The 15,944-nt window shown below is 45.9% G+C and overlaps 1 protein-coding gene across 1 annotated transcript in view; it reads left to right on the top strand.

Annotated features, from left to right (window-relative positions):
* megf6b (multiple EGF-like-domains 6b) overlaps window positions 1–15,944 on the top strand; it is a gene marked incomplete at its 5' end in the record, with an annotated part of 72,264 nt that overhangs the window by 19,857 nt on the left and 36,463 nt on the right. Inside the window, 2 exon segments of the mRNA XM_080494804.1 lie at window positions 14,709–14,821; window positions 14,823–14,832. Of these exon segments, the coding sequence (XP_080350930.1) occupies window positions 14,709–14,821; window positions 14,823–14,832 (123 nt within the window).

Here is a 15,944-nt window from a genome sequence, read left to right as displayed (position 1 = left end):
CTCAAATCCTATACTTAAATACATTTTTCATATTTTGGTGTTTACGATACTTATAGTATTGTAATCTTATGCTTCTTTGTACTTATATATGCTACAGTGGACAAAATCTTCAGCTGCAGGTTCGAAATAAAGTTAAGTAATAGAATCAACTGAGTAACATCTATTTGTTGTATTCTATTACAGGACATGAAGTCGATTCAACTGAACCAAATAATACTTTCCTTATAATCAGTGGGAAGTTTGTTTTACATGACAAAGGCAGATATATTTAATGTTTTAGTAAATCCAGGATTCAACCTAAATTTGCTGTAATGTGAGGAAAGCAGTTGACATGTTTACATGCAGCAGCTTCAAAATTAGACATGTTTTTATTTATTTATTTATTTATTTTATTGATGAAATCGTGTTGCACAAAGGAGTTTGATTTGGCCAGCAGGATGACATTTTTTTTTTAATTTACTACTATTATTATTATTATTATTAATAATAATAACAATATTATCATTATTATATCATCATTATTCTTATTATTAGTTTTATTATTATTAATAATAATAATAATAATAATAATAATAATAATAATTAAAGACAACATGCACATAAGTGTCAATTTATATATAATGTACCTATTTTGTTAAATAAATATAAATAAATGAATTGTAGTATCGCAGTGCTCAATCATGTATCAGAAATATTTTTTTTGCAAAAATATGTGAAGAAATGTACTTTATTCTCTATTTCCAAAGCAAGAAATGTGAAAATATGCTAATTTTGCTCAGTTTTTTCAACTACTTTTATAATATACGCTTACAAATGTGCATGTTTATATTATTTTTATTAATTATTTTTTTATTTTTTTGTTCCTCCGTCTTTTCAGAGCAAAACACGACATTTTCTCACACAATCTTTCTGAGACACAAGTTTTGACCCTCGTTGACGTCGGTGTGTTTCCTGACGACTCTCGCTGGTTTTCAAGGTCGGTGCAGGGAACCCCCCCCTCCACCCCCCCCCCTCCACCCCCCCCCCCCCCCCCCACCCCTCCACCCCCGGGGGGGGGCTATCGGGAGAATTTATTGTCTTGTTAAAGGTCACTTGTTGTGTTGCACGCAGCCTTTTGATGTACACAGACTCAAACAAGGGTCATCTGGTCGACACCCTAACAAATGCTGCAAGTGTTGCTCTGCAACGTGAAGGAAAGAAAAAAGAAGTTGTAAGTTGTAAAACACAAAGAGCTAATTGAAATGTCAATCATGGCTTTTCTGTGGAGGCCGTTGAGTTTTAAACTGACTGGGCCTGTTTTTCCCACTCCTGCTGCTCCACCTGTTTATTTATTTATTTACTTATTTGTATATTGGTTTGTTTGCCGACTTGCACAACTCTTCAGTGACTTTTTTCCCCCCCGGATCTGGAAACGATGTACTTCGGTTTCCCTTCAGCCGAACGTGACGTTTGTGTGTTTTGCTGTTATTATCCTGACGCAGGCCACCGGGGCGTTTTAACACTTTGTGAACTTTTGGTAAATGTGGACAGATAAAATGCCCGAGGTGTCACACAGCTCAGGTTAATTCCTACGTTGTTATTCGTGACCTCTGAAAAAAATACAATAAAATAAACATTTAACTGAAATTGAAATTTAGCATAATTACATGCTAACAAAGATTCTTATCAGCAATCGTGTATGTTGACAGTGGATCGTAGTTCACGTCATACCTGATGAGGAAGAGAAAAATATAAAGAGAAAATTACTATTAAAAAAAAAGAAATACAAGGTCAACAGATTACCGTTTTTCTGAAATAAAAACTGCAGACGTACAGAATGAAACTGGCCAATGTCACTGTCATTTACAAGTAAAATCAGAAATTTAAAAGACACGAACACCATAGGGTTGAGTATTTATTTATTTATTTATAAATCATATCGCTATTGCAAACCTCATTAGCTTCTTCTTCAGCGTTTGACTCGTTGTCGTCGATCACAGTTGTCATTGGTGGCGGCCGCGTCCTTAATTAAGCCTAATTTAACTCATTTGGGTGACGGCGGCGACTCTCGGCCTTTTGTCCCCTGACAATGGCGAGGGAGCGGAGAGGTCAAAGGTCGAGCGCCGAGTCACACGGCAGCGGTTCGTCTCTGGAAAAACACCGGGTTTGTTTGAGGGCGAGCGGCGGCGGATGGCCTCCGAGACGTTGAGGGGCAAAGACGCGTCTCACTTCCCTGCAGATCAGGGAAAGTCGTTTTTTTTTTAAATGTTCTTCTGCTTAATTTGCAGCGTAGCTGTTCCCTTTTCTAAACGTAGGAGCGCTGAGGAATGTTACGAGGAGCTGGCCGGCCTGCTGGAGACACGCCCCCCGTTGTAAAAGTCAATCCCTGAACTCTTGTCTGCCATCAAATGCTTTTTTTTTGTTTTTTTAACTCGGGGATCAAGAAAAACATTTTCGGCGAAAACCTCCACGCTGTGCTAGCTGAGCACTTAAAGTCCCAGTGAAATGTAAAACACTACTTTGCAAAAAACGATAGTTGGGGTTCTACTTCTAAGGTTCCTCCGACTCTGCCCCACCACTGTTGTCGCATAACAAAGTTATTTGAATTTTGAATCTCCAGCCGAGGAAGTCGGGGGAATCCTTCTTCGTGGGCGTGACGTCACGAGTTGTGCAGATCTCCATCTGTTGTGTTTATATCGGCTTGTTTCCTCTTAAATATCCAAGTTTTTACAGTGTTTTGAAGTTATAGTCGGCGTTTTATGAGCCTTGATGAAAGATTGAGCCTGGAAGAGACCAGAGAGAGGATGAAAGGAGCATGGGCGACGGGAGCGGCTAGCTAGCAGCTAGCGGGAGCCGCTAGCCGGGCGGCTAGTAGACGATCAAGTAAATACCTGGACTCATCTTCGGTGATTCCGCACTGTCAGAAAAGCTCTTGGAGGTGTTGGATCGAGGAAGTCGGTCGTTCTGCCAAAAGTCAGGAGCCTCAAAGCCTCAAAGGTGAAAAGTGGCGGCTGCTGAGGCGAGGAGACGAGGACGAATGGAGGACGAAGCGTCTTCTGCTTCCTCAAACATGTTCCAGACGGGGTCACCGATGGCAGAACCACCTTCTGTGTCTTCTTCATCAATCACTGGGTTTGAAATGACCATGATGATGAAATATGGTTCAATTCAGCCTCTTCGTGGTCAAAACTCTGATCCTCCATAATGTAAACACAACTTGGGCGTGTGCACAACTCGTGATGTCACTCTGTTATTGTCAGAAGCTCCGCCCAGCAGAGGAAATAGCGCCGTTTATCAGCTATTTTCTCGCAGATTGCGTGTTTTAACATTTTACCCTTCAGCCAGTTAGCAGGAAAAATGACCCTAGAAGAAACACCAGAGTGTTTTGGAGGTGGAATTTTCATTTCACTGGGACTTTAAGCGAGGAGAAAAAAAAAACAAAAAATGAAAACCGTGGTCTACAGATTACGACACTGTCTTTTCTTCACAAGACCATTTTATTGAGGAACAATACCGGTTCTGCCACGTTTTTTTTATTTTTTTTTTTATTTTGTGAGGCGGTGAGCGCTTTATGAGGTGACGGAGGTGGAGGACGTCCAAAAAGCCTGCTGGTGTCACGATGACGCTGGCAGGAATGTGAGATTTACAGTGAAGCTCCGCAGACCGCCGGGCCCAGCTGCTGTCTGACAACGGATGTGTGTTCAAAGCAGAGTTTGATCACAAGCGATCGTCGGGCGAGGAATTACAGGCGCATCCAGCGTGGAAATACGTCTTAACGGAGACGGGCGTCCGTCATTGCGGTCGACGAGAGCGCGGACGACTGTAAAGCAGCTGCAGCCGTGGCGTGTTCATCCTCCACTGAGAGGTCAGAAGGTCAAAAGGTCACCAGGGGCTTCAAGTCATATAAACACTTTTATAATGACGCCCATATTTGGTCATATTTACATCAAAATCTTCTCTCTTCCCCCCACCGATGAGACAGGACAGTAAATAGCTGACACTGCAAAAATTCCTCTGGAAAAAATCTACTAAAACAAGAAAATTAATACTTAAAATAAGCAAAATTATCTGCCAACAGAACAAGAAACTTTTACTTGACAAGATTTTAAAAAATAAGAAAATAATTCTCGCCCCATAAGACCCAGCATCTTGAAAACAGCATTTCTGGACTCAAAACAGCTTTTATTTCCATGTGTTATTATTTAAAAATCTTAAAATAAGGAGATTTAGCTTATAAAATGTCAGTTCAGGTCCTCTGGTTGCTGCTCAGTCGTCTTAAAATGAGAAAAAAAATGCTTGTTTAAAGCCAAACGGTACTTATAACTAGCTTTTAATTCAGTTTAGCTAATAAGAAAATAAAGTAATAATTATCTTAATGTTAGCGGACAATTTCGTTTCAAGCAAAAATGACTTATTAGTCAAAAGCAAGTCATTTTTCACTTAATTTAAGAAATGACATCTTGCCCAGATGTGACTTTTTGCAGTGTGATGGTTTTAGCAGGCTGCAGCTGAAACAGGTTTGGAGCGTCTGTTTTCTCACTTCACTCGCGGGACGCTGCGAAATCCTCGCCGGCTAGCGCAGAAGCAAGCGTGAGGTTGTGTGAGAAGCGCCAGTGAGATGTGCCGGAACAGCGGATGAGGTCGGGTCGTGACAATTCACTGCCTTTGATGGTCGGGGACCCTTTTTGTTACGACGCGCCGCCCCAGCCAAGCCGTAAATCTGACTTTAAATGGACCATTCAGACCCACTGGTGGGGGTTTTTTTTTCCCTTGTTTTTCTCATTTGAAGGTTGAATCCCGTTCTTTCAGTATTGTTAGCAGCCGGCGTAGCGACAAGCTGGTGATTCAGGCGATTTTTTTTTTCGCAACAGCAGCTCCTGGTCAACGTTTTCTCCTGCTTCGTCGTCAACGACTTTATTTCTACCGTCATATTTCTACTTTCTGGCAGATACACGTCCGATTCACAATTTGTGTATTCAACATAAAGTTTAGGAAATGTGTAATCGCTCTTTCTCAGACCTTGGTCCGACTCACTAATCCCAGATTATGTGAGATTAATATTTCAATGATGAGCAATCAAGTAAAGGAGAAGTTCTTTTCCAAGAAAACTGTCTATTGGACCAAGATTTTGAAAAGAACAGCAAGCTAATTAAAATTTGCAAAGTGTATTGCAAACAAATGATCCTCATAGAGAACAATATACCTACTGGATCTTTATCAAGCTTCAAGTATCTCCAGATATTTTTGTGTTTTGGCGACTGAAACTGAACAGAAAGATAGAGAGACACAAAAAGGAAGAAAAAGAAGCCATATTTAAGCCTTGGAAAATTTGATTTTACACACATTTACACAGCAAAGGATATAAAATATATGTACATATACATACATAAGCATACACACAAAGAAAACAAAGCAAAAGAATGAAAATATAGCTATATATGTAATGTGAAGACTTTTAAATGCATGCTGCCGTGATTTTTGAAAATATGCGGAATGGTTGAAGAGTTCAAGTCGTCTCAGGTAAAGTTCTGAGTTTTGCTTCAGTGAGTCAAGATAGAATAGAATTTGTCTTTAGAATCATTCTAATCCAATATAAACGAATCCATTTTGGTGTCGCTGCTCAAAAAACGCTGCCGAGCCGAGGTTTGAGGACAGTCGCACCGAAAACCGACGTGTCGCCCGGAAGCTCGGCGAGGGATTGGGATTTAACGACGTGGGTCGGGGGGGGGGGGGGGAAGATCTGAGCCTGTGAAGTCAGGAAAGCCTCGGCTAATGAGAGGGAGCAGGTTGCAGTGGCAGGGCGGGGCTTCAGTCGCTACACACCGACTCGCCGTCGCATCCTGTGCAGCACCCTAATCTCCTGTAATGGCAGCGACTCCGGGCCCCCGCCCCGGCTGCTCATTAGGCTCTTTACCACATTCCCCATGAGAGGTCGCCGCCGGTCACGCCGCCGGGGGGGGGGGGGGGGGGGGGACGATGACACAGAGCTTGCATGAATCAGAAGTGACAAGAGTTTGCAAAATACAGTTGAGGGAACAATCGGCGAGGAGCGATTCTTTCGCCCGCCCGCGGCGTCCTTCCACCTTTTCACTTTCAAAGAGACGTATATGTCCCATATCGCCATAGAATTATTCCTCCGCTTCCTTTGTTCTCCTTATCAGCCCCTCGTCCGTCCCAACGCTTCGCTTCTGATCTCCGCCGTTCCTCCGATGGCGAGCATTACTTCCACCGCCGTGGCTCATCTCCGTACGGAAGCTGCCTTGCCCCCGGGCGGCGTCGGCCCGGCAGAAGCGTCCTCCTCCTCCTCCTCCAGCCTCCTCCTCCAGCCTCCTTCTGCTCCTCCTTCTGCTCCTCCTCCTCCTCCTCCTCCAGCCTCCTTCTGCTCCTCCTTCTGCTCCTCCTCCTCCTCCAGCCTCCTTCTCCTCCTCCTCCAGCCTCCTTCTCCTCCAGCCTCCTCCTCCTCCGCCTCCTCCTCCTCCTCCTCCTTCTCCTCCTCCTCCTCCGCATCCTCCTCCTCCTCCAGCCTCCTACTCCTCCTCCAGCCTCCTTCACCTCCAGCCTCCTTCTCCTCCTCCTCCTCCTCCTCCTCCGCCTCCTCCTCCTCCTCCTCCTCCAGCCTCCTTCTCCTCCAGCCTCCTCCTCCTCCTCCTCCTCCTTCGCCTCCAGCCTCCTTCTCCTCCTCCTCCAGCCTCCTCCTCCTCCTCCTCCTCCTCCAGCCTCCTTCGCCTCCAGCCTCCTCCTCCTCCTCCTCCTCCTCCAGCCTCCTTCGCCTCCAGCCTCCTTCTCCTCCTCCTCCAGCCTCCTTCTCCTCCAGCCTCCTCCTCCTCCTCCTCCTCCTCCAGCCTCCTTCTCCTCCAGCCTCCTCCTCCTCCTCCTCCTCCTCCTCCTCCAGCCTCCTTCTCCTCCAGCCTCCTCCTCCAGCCTCCTTCGCCTCCAGCCTCCTTCTCCTCCTCCTCCAGCCTCCTTCGCCTCCAGCCTCCTCCTCCTCCTCCTCCTCCTCCTCCTCCAGCCTCCTTCGCCTCCAGCCTCCTTCTCCTCCTCCTCCTCCTCCTCCAGCCTCCTTCGCCTCCAGCCTCCTTCTCCTCCTCCTCCTCCTCCTCCTCCTCCAGCCTCCTCCTCCAGCCTCCTTCTCCTCCTCCTCCTCCTCCTCGAGGTGTGAGGAGCACACGCTCATCCGGAGGAGATGCCATTAGACAAGGTCAGCGCCCGCTCCCATGAGAAGGGTGTCGGTTGAAATCTGACTGCAGTCGGAATCTCCTGAGTTGTCGTCGTCGCTCTTTATCTCATTAGAGGCGGAGCCGCCGCCGGCGTGGAGGGGGGGGGGGGGGCTGAACAGAGGGAGATGGGTGTCCCAAATCTAAAGGGCTGAAACTTTTACCCCTTTGCCTTTGCCCTCATTTTGGAGGGGAAGGTGGAGGCGAAGGGCTAAGGGGTAGGGGTAGGGGTACAAAATTGAATTGGGATTGGACCTTGGTGTCTCACACTCGGCCACAAAACAGGTCGATATGAGTCCCAATCAGAATTGGGTCTCGTTTCCCTGCAGTGTGAACGAGTCCCGCTGAAGCTCTGCTGTGACAGTAGAGGCCAGTGTCTATTATGTACCTGAGGCCTTTGTGTGTTTGACTGATGCTCCTTTCAACTCTGAACTGTGGATTCATGTAAAGTCACACTTGAGCACGTGGGGCAATGATAATCAGGCCCTCAGTGTTTATTACCCGAAGCGTGGCAGTCCGTCATGTCCGGGGGGGGGTGGGGGGGGGGGGGGGCAACTTTCCCTCCGCTCCGGATCGGACGCATACCTCCGTCGCATATCTCAGGCCCGCCGGCGAGAAGGAGAGACGGGCTGGAAGCCACAACAAGTCATTTACTGGATTCCTCCAGTGTGTTGTCGCAGGCGCTCCGAACCAGAGGGTCAAAGTTGGAGTTAAAAAAAAAACCAAAAAAAAAACAACAAGTCCCTACAGGTGGAGCAGAGACGCAGCACACGCAAAGGGTCAGGGGGCCGACCCCCCCCCCCATAAAAATGGGTTTTCTGGAGGCGATGCTATGCTTTTGATAGCAGAATAGAACGACAGAAGTCAGAACCCTCCTCCTCCTCCTCCTCCGCTTTTTCTTTTTTCTCACCGCAGGTGTTTAAAGAGTCCTATTTCATCAAAGACCTGTCCCACCGTCACACTTTATCTTATTATAGCAGTGAAAACACAGAAGAATGTCGATGTTGTCTTTACAAGCTCACAGCGCTCACATCTCAGTGAGGAGGTTCCGTCTGGGAAGGAGAGAGAGAGAGAGAGAGAGAGAGAGAGAGAGAGAGAGACATCAACATTCAGCACTCAAACAATGAGCCGGATCGTCAATCGATTACAGGCGTTCATGGAACCAACTTCATTCGAGTGTCTCTGATATCGCTGTAAATCCCTATCAAACATGCGTAGATGTTAAAAAACCCCAAGGTTCCCTGGTCGGGGGGGGGGGGGACAATCTGATCACAGGCTGTGTTTTTACCTCGGGGGGGGTCAGTGAGGCGGCTCGTCTCTGCTTTATCACCAACGGACCGCCGGAGGAGGACGAGGCCAGCAGAGAAAACAAAACACATCCCGGTAAACAGGCAGATAAGTTGAGTTTACGTTCCGGTGTTCTGCGTTTTCACATGAAAAAAAATGTCTAGTTGACTGTAAACACGGGTTGTTTGTTAAAGGAGTCAAACGCTCGTATGTCACCGAATTCAATTCCAGGTTTATAAAAAAAGGCCTTTTTCTGTGTGGAGTTTGCAGCTTCTTAAGAGTTGGAGACTCTGGATCAGCGGTGCTCAATACGTCGATCGCGATCTACCAGTCGATCGCGATCTACCAGTCGATCGCAAAGGTAGTAATAGTAGATCGCATGACATTAGAAAAAGAAAAAAAAATAGACGCTGTTGTAATGAAACTGATTTACCTTTACGAATTACGAGTACAATCGAACGCTGTTGGTGTATCACAGTGTTTTTCAACCACTGCTCCGCGGCACACTGGTGTTTCCTCCAGATCTCGCCAGGTGAGCCGTGGGCAAATGATCCAATTTCAACATTTTTTCTAAAAATCATTTACTCTCACAGCTGCAGAGTAATCATGTATAAATACTCTTCGCCACTAGAGGGCAGCACAGAACTTTGCCGGTGAAATGTAAAGTGACAGACGTCAGTGTGGTTCATCTCCACCTCCTGCTACCATCTTGTATCAAAGTACTGTGTCAGTGACAGTGATGGAGAAGTTTTTGAAAACCAGGATCTCAGCTCTTCATCCATCAGGTCCAGGTTTCACACTGAGGGAGGCACTATTAAAAAAAGTCCTTGCTTTCTGGATTGACTGGATTCCTGTTGATTAAACTTTGATGAGAAAGACTTTATATTGTTAATAGAGGCTACAGAGTTTAACATTTTAACATTTACGGGTGGTGGTGTGCCTCCAGATGTTTCCAAAGAAAAAAGTGTCCCTTGGCTCAAAAAAGGTTGAAAAACCCTGGTGTATCAGACGGTTGGAACAGCAGGGGGCACTGTTGAACCTGCAACGATTCGTTGCAGAGAGGGAGAAAGAAAAGAAGTGCTTGAATTTCACAACTGACAGCAGGTTGTTATGTCATGAGGTTTGTCAGACTGATCACTTTTAATCACATCCAACACTAATTCACCAGCTGGAAGCGATACGGACCGGCACATTGACAGTCCGTCACCAATTTACCTGAAAGCTCTTTTTGGACCGAGGTGAGGAACTCAAGACGACCCAGATTCTGAGTTTTAAAAATGTCCCGGAAAAAGTGCTTCCCTGCATCTGCCTTGTATTTACTTGCTTATGTGGGCCTGGAGCGACAAGCTAAACCCCCTGCTGAGCGGAGAACCGGCCTCCTGAGCTTTTGTGTTTTGCCTGAACGCTACCTGTGAATGTTCCACGGCGAGGAAACGCAGCTCCCGTCACGGCCCCGAGGTGGCGCCGGAACGACCTCCGACCTCGCGTCTGCCCACATGGAAAGAACTTATATAAACACATATGTTTCAATATAGGTTTTGAATATATGTGACATATATAAAATTGGCCGTTTTCCTATATTTTATGTGCATATATGTACATACAATACATGTGCATATATATGGCAATATATATGCAGCATATATTGTCATATGTGCCTATATGCTTCATGTATGTGCATATATGTAGCATACACATTGTCATATATGTGCATATATGCAGCATTTATGTGCATATATGCAGCATTTATGTGCATGTATGCTGCATATATGTGCATATATGTGCATATATGCTGCATATATATTGTCATACATGTGCATATATGCTGCATATATGTGCATGTATGCTGCATATATGTGCATATATGCTGCATATATATGGTCATATATGTGCATATATGCTGCATATATGTGCATGTATGCTGCATATATATTGTCATACATGTGCATATATGCTGCATATATATTGTCATACATGTGCATATATGCTGCATATATGTGCATGTATGCTGCATATATGTGCATATATGCAGCATATATATGGTCATATATGTGCATATATGCTGCATATATGTGCATGTATGCTGCATATATGTGCATATATGCTGCATATATATTGTCATACATGTGCATATATGCAGCATTTATGTGCATATATGCAGCATATATATAGTCATATATTGTCATATATGCAGCATATTTGTGCATATATGTACATATATGCAGCATATAGGTTTCATATATGTGCATATATCCTCACATAGGTTCTTTCCATGTGGGTGGAGAATCCTGGTGACGCTTGAGTCGACGGTGCAAAACCCAGAGGAAGAGACAGTTCATAAAACGACTTTTAATATACAGTTTGTGGGAATATTTCACTGGAGCTTGAAAGGTGGGGGGGGGTCGGGGGGGGGGGGGGTGTCTGAGGTGTTTCTGGGTCACTTCTACTGGAGGTCAAAGGTCAGGATGAGCTTCCTGTGAGTGTGTGAGGCAAAGCGATCAGTTCCAGTTGGCAGGTGGTCGGCGTGTGACGTCGACGTGGCGTTTGAGAAACCCCGGGACTCCGACGCGTCTCCGTCCTCGTCTTTTACACCACCCGGTAAATGAAAGCAGCTGCGGCGGCCGCAGGGAATTCAACACCAGCAGAGCACATTATTACACCAGCAGGCTTTTTTTTTTTTTTTTTTTAGATAGAGGCCCTGACAGGAAGCAGGTTATCCGCAACGTTTTCTCTCTCTTTTTTTGTTTTTTTCCTCCCGGTCGTTGAGGAAAGCTGCAGTTTTCGTCCCGTGTCCCCCGAAGATAACATCCGAGGTCTGCCGGTTTAACCCCTCGTCTCCTGGCGAGACGTCGGGCGGCGGCGCTGCTCGTCCTTATCGCAGGAAGTCGCACAATTCAGCAGAAGAATGCAACCCCCCCCCCCCCCCCCCCCGCCCCCACCCCCCCGAGCCCGCTGCAGCTCAGCCTGCAGACACATAATGACCGTTTGCTTTTTGTTTGTTTTGTTTTGTTGCCATGCTCTGTTGTTTTTCATACTTTAATCCTTTAATTCCACCGAAATACACACCGTCTCTCAAAATCTCTTGAGAATTCTGGTCTGGCAGAAGACTGAAATCCTGTCGTTGCTATGAAAACTCCCGCCTTTTTAAACAAACGCTCGTCGGTGCTCCGTCAGGCGGCGGCCTGCCATTCATTGTTGTTCCTCTGTTGATTTACGAGGATCTAAATAGTAATGGCACGGTAAGTACTTGTTTACTGACGTCTGTTTAAAACGTGACGGACGGCCAGGAGGTTCTGTTCCACGACTAAACGCCACGGGATCCTCGACAAGGCAATAAAACACAAAACCACTAACAGGCTTCAGAATGAGCAAATCGCCGAGTCGGCGCTTGTTAACATAAACTGTAAGTAGTTTCACGACTGCTCAAGTTTTCTGCCTCCATTAGATGTATTTTGCTGTTTAACACTACAGTGTGTGAATATTTGCTGTTGATAAAGAGACGCTACATTTTGTACCTGTGAGGATTATCTTTATACTGGTTTTAACCTCGAGTTAGTATTTTATTTCTTTTACGTTCCTTACCTGTTCAACTCCCTCGTTGAATCTTCAAGCTCTTAATGAACCGATCCTCCACCTCACTTTATTTCCCAACGCTCATTTTGGATTTAACCCCACGACACCACGACCCACGACACTACGACGACTAACCCTAACTCATGTGCTTCTCTTCATTCGCCTCTCTTATTGTGAAAGTCCAGCCGTCTGAAGAGGATTCTTCTCCTCCTCCTTGTTGTTGTTGCGTCACGAAACTTTGTGCCTTTGAATCAAACCAAGTGTGTGTTTTTTTTGGGGAACTTCAGACGTTGTGCTCGAGGCTTCTGATCCCTTTTTGGAAAACATGCAGACTGACAACCCCCCCCCCCCCCCCCCCCCACCGCCACCACCACCACCACCACCGCCACCACCACCCTTTCCCCCCCCGAAGGCATCAGGTCAGCTGGTGATTTGAAGTTCACAGGATGGAGCTGATCTTTAAATGCTTCTTTAACCCAAAAGTTAAAAAAAAAAAAAAAAAAGCAGTTAGATCTCTGTTTCTCAGCCTCAGATCCCCCCCCCCCCCCCCCCCGCCCCCCCCCAGGGAGCTCAGGATTGATGGATGAAAGAGTGTGACGTATAAAAAAATAAAAAAAGGGAGAATGTTCATGTGCCCCCCCCTCCAAGAGCGCAGCTTCACAACCAGCAGACTCCCATCAGAGGTCATTGAGTTCAATCATTTGTATTTATATGAAGGGGATTTAGTTTGTTTAGTTGTTTTTTAAATGAACTTCCATCAGTAAACAGGTTGGTACGACGCTGTATTGTTCATGTTTGCTTTAAGATTTGGAATTATTAATAATAGCGCCAGTGTTTTTTCTTTATCGTGGAATAAAACATACAATGCGCTCGTCAATATTTACTACGACACAAACTTAATCTTAAAAAGAAAAAATTAATAAACACATGATGGACACTCTGGACTCACAGGGAAGGAAAGACGAATTCCTTTCTAATCGATTGATCCAGTGTGGACGTTTATTTTCCCTGCTGCTGTGTGTTCCCCCCCCCCCCCCCCCCCCCCCCCCCGACCCGCGGAGCTTCAACATTCCTGTTTGCTCATTGGGCAGAAAGAGTCTGAGAAAGATGAGTGTTGACCCCCCCCCCCCCCAAAACCCCCTCCACCAGGGGGATGGGGGGGGGGGGGGGGGGGGGGGTCGACCTCCAGCTCCTGGCTGCCTCACAGGTGTGTGGCCTCGGGAGGCGGAGTGCAGCAGATCCACGCCGTCGCTCACACACACACACACACACACACACACACACACACACACACACACACACACACACACACACACACGCACCGGACGCTCTCTGACCATCGCTTCCGTTCGCTCGTCTTGCCGTCGCAACCTCCAATAAATCTGTCGTCACGACGACCTCAGTTCACACGTTAAATGAAGTGTATTACCCCTCCACCTCCACCCTCCTCCACCCCCCCCCCCCCCCCCCCCCCCGTGTCTCACCCCGAGACCCAGACTCATTAAATCACGCTCCTGCGATATGATTTCCCCAAACAAGCGTCTCTTTATAGCTGCCGGTCGCTCCGGGCGAGAGATCGTGTTCTTCTCTTTCATGAAAAAAAAAAAAAAAAAAAAATGTCTTCATTGTGTTTGTGGCGGACGTCATCAGATCCTGGACGTTATTTAGGTTTTTTTTTTTTTTTTTTTTTTTGTGGCCGATCTTAAACACCGACAGAAAGAGCGCAGTGTTTTCAGTGTGAACATTTCCAGATGTTGTAAACCGAGAGGCAAATTGTTTAATTGGCTGCTTGCAGTGAACTGAAATTTACAAGAGGTGGAAAAAAAAAAAAAAAAAAAAAAAAAAAGTTCTCCGGAGCGGTTTTGTTTGTATTCGTCCTGACTCTTCTTTTTTTTTTTATATGAATCGGGAGAAAGTTTACAAACTGATCCGTGCCAAGCGAGAGTTTCCCCTTCAGCTTTTCGGGCCAATGTTCCTTCTGCTGGCGGAAAAACGAAACACCCCGACGTCATCGGGGACAAAACGACACCTTGATCTTAATCCATGCTGACGTCGTCGAGACGCAACGTGATTCTGTAACCGATGAGAAACAGAGTTATCGGTGAGGCGTTATCGGCGTCCCTCGGAGGTTTGGTATCGTCTGAACGTCGTCTGTTCTCCACCTGCATCCGACTCCTTATGTGTCGTTTGCTAACCGGACAGAAAGATTCCACGCGGTTTCGTCGACGACAGACTCGTTTTCAGGTTGTTCTACATGGTTGTATGTTTTTTATGTTGAAGGCAATGAGGATAACAAGCAGTATTTGTCTTTAACAGTATTCCTCCTCCTTTTTGGGGTATTTTCCTTTATTTTAATTTTTTTTAAATTTCTTTCAAAGTTGGCACGGAGGAAAGGGATTAATGGGTGAAACAGCTCAGACAAGTTTCCCACAGTCATTTTCGTGAAGTTCCAGGCTCCTTTAAGCACTTTCCACACTGTCAAAAATCCAGATCCTGATTTATTTAAACCCGTTTACATTCGAGACTCCATTCACTGAAATGAGAAAGAAAATGAACATTCGCTTGTTTTCAGCCAGACGCTTGTATTTACGCGACGCATTACCGACCGAAGCCTGTCAGATTAACTCCCTCGTTTCTTTTTTCTCGCCCTGTCAGACGTGAACGAATGCGAGGAGACCAACGGAGGCTGTGAGGCTCTTTGCTGTAACACCATCGGAAGTTTCTACTGCAGGTGTCCTCCGGGCCAGAAACCCAATGAAGACGGAAACAACCTGCCAAGGTCAGTTTCTCTCTCCCTCCGGAGTCCTGCTTCAATTTTACCATCCTTTTCTCCACGATAGCAATAATTATCAGCAGACGTGTGTCTGACGGAAAGTGCTTTAACAGAAAATACAGCAAAAAGCTAAAGTGGGAATGAAAAAATAGACAGGATTGAGTATTTAAATCCTGTTAAAGTAACATTAAAGTCCTCTTGAAATGTAAAACAGTACTTTGAAAAAAACGATAGTTGGGGTTCTACTTGTAAGGTTCCTCCGACTCTGCCCCACCACTGTTGTCGCATAACAAAGTTATTTGGATTTTGAATCTCCAGGCGAGGAAGTCGGGGGAATCCTTCTTCGTGGGCGTGACGTCACGAGTTGTGCAGATCTCCATCTGTTGTGTTTATATCGGCTTGTTTCCTCTTAAATATCCAAGTTTTTACAGTGTTTTGAAGTTCTAGTCGGCGTTTTATGAGCCTTGATGAAGATTGAGCCTGGAAGAGACCGAGAGAGGAGAAAGGAGCACGGGCGGCGGGAGCCGCTAGCTCGCGGCTAGCGACTAGCGGAGCCGCTAGCTATCGGCTAGCGCTTCCACGTGTTGGATCCAGGAAGTCGGTCGTTCTTCCAAAAGTCCAGAGCCTCAAAGCCTCAAAGCCTCAAAGGTGAAAACTGCTGAGGCGAGGAGACGAGGACGAATGGAGGACGAAGCGTCTTCTGCTTCCTCAAACATGTTCCAGACGGGGTCACCGATGGCAGAACCACCTTCTGTGTCTTCTTCATCAATCACTGGTTTGAAATGACCATGATGATGAAATATGGTTAAATTCAGCCTCTTCGTGGTCAAAACTCTGATCCTCCATAATGTAAACACAACTTGGGCGTGTGCACAACTCGTGATGTCACTCTATTATTGTCAGAAGCTCCGCCCAGCAGAGGAAATGGCGCCATTTATCGGCTATTTTCTCGCAGATTGCCGTGTTTTAACATTTTACCCTTCAGCCAGTTAGCATAAAAAATGTCCTAGAAGCGACAGCCAGAGTGTTTTGGAGGTCAAATTTTCATTTCACTAGGACTTTGAGCTAAAGTTTTGTCACTTTTACTGTTTGATTTGCTGCGAGGAACACGAGAAGGC

Source organism: Blennius ocellaris (assembly GCF_963422515.1).
Source record: "Blennius ocellaris genome assembly, chromosome: 4".
Lineage (NCBI taxonomy): Eukaryota > Metazoa > Chordata > Actinopteri > Blenniiformes > Blenniidae > Blennius > Blennius ocellaris.
The sequence above is the reverse complement of the archived record's forward strand: the minus strand, read 5'-3'. Positions and strand labels throughout refer to the sequence as shown.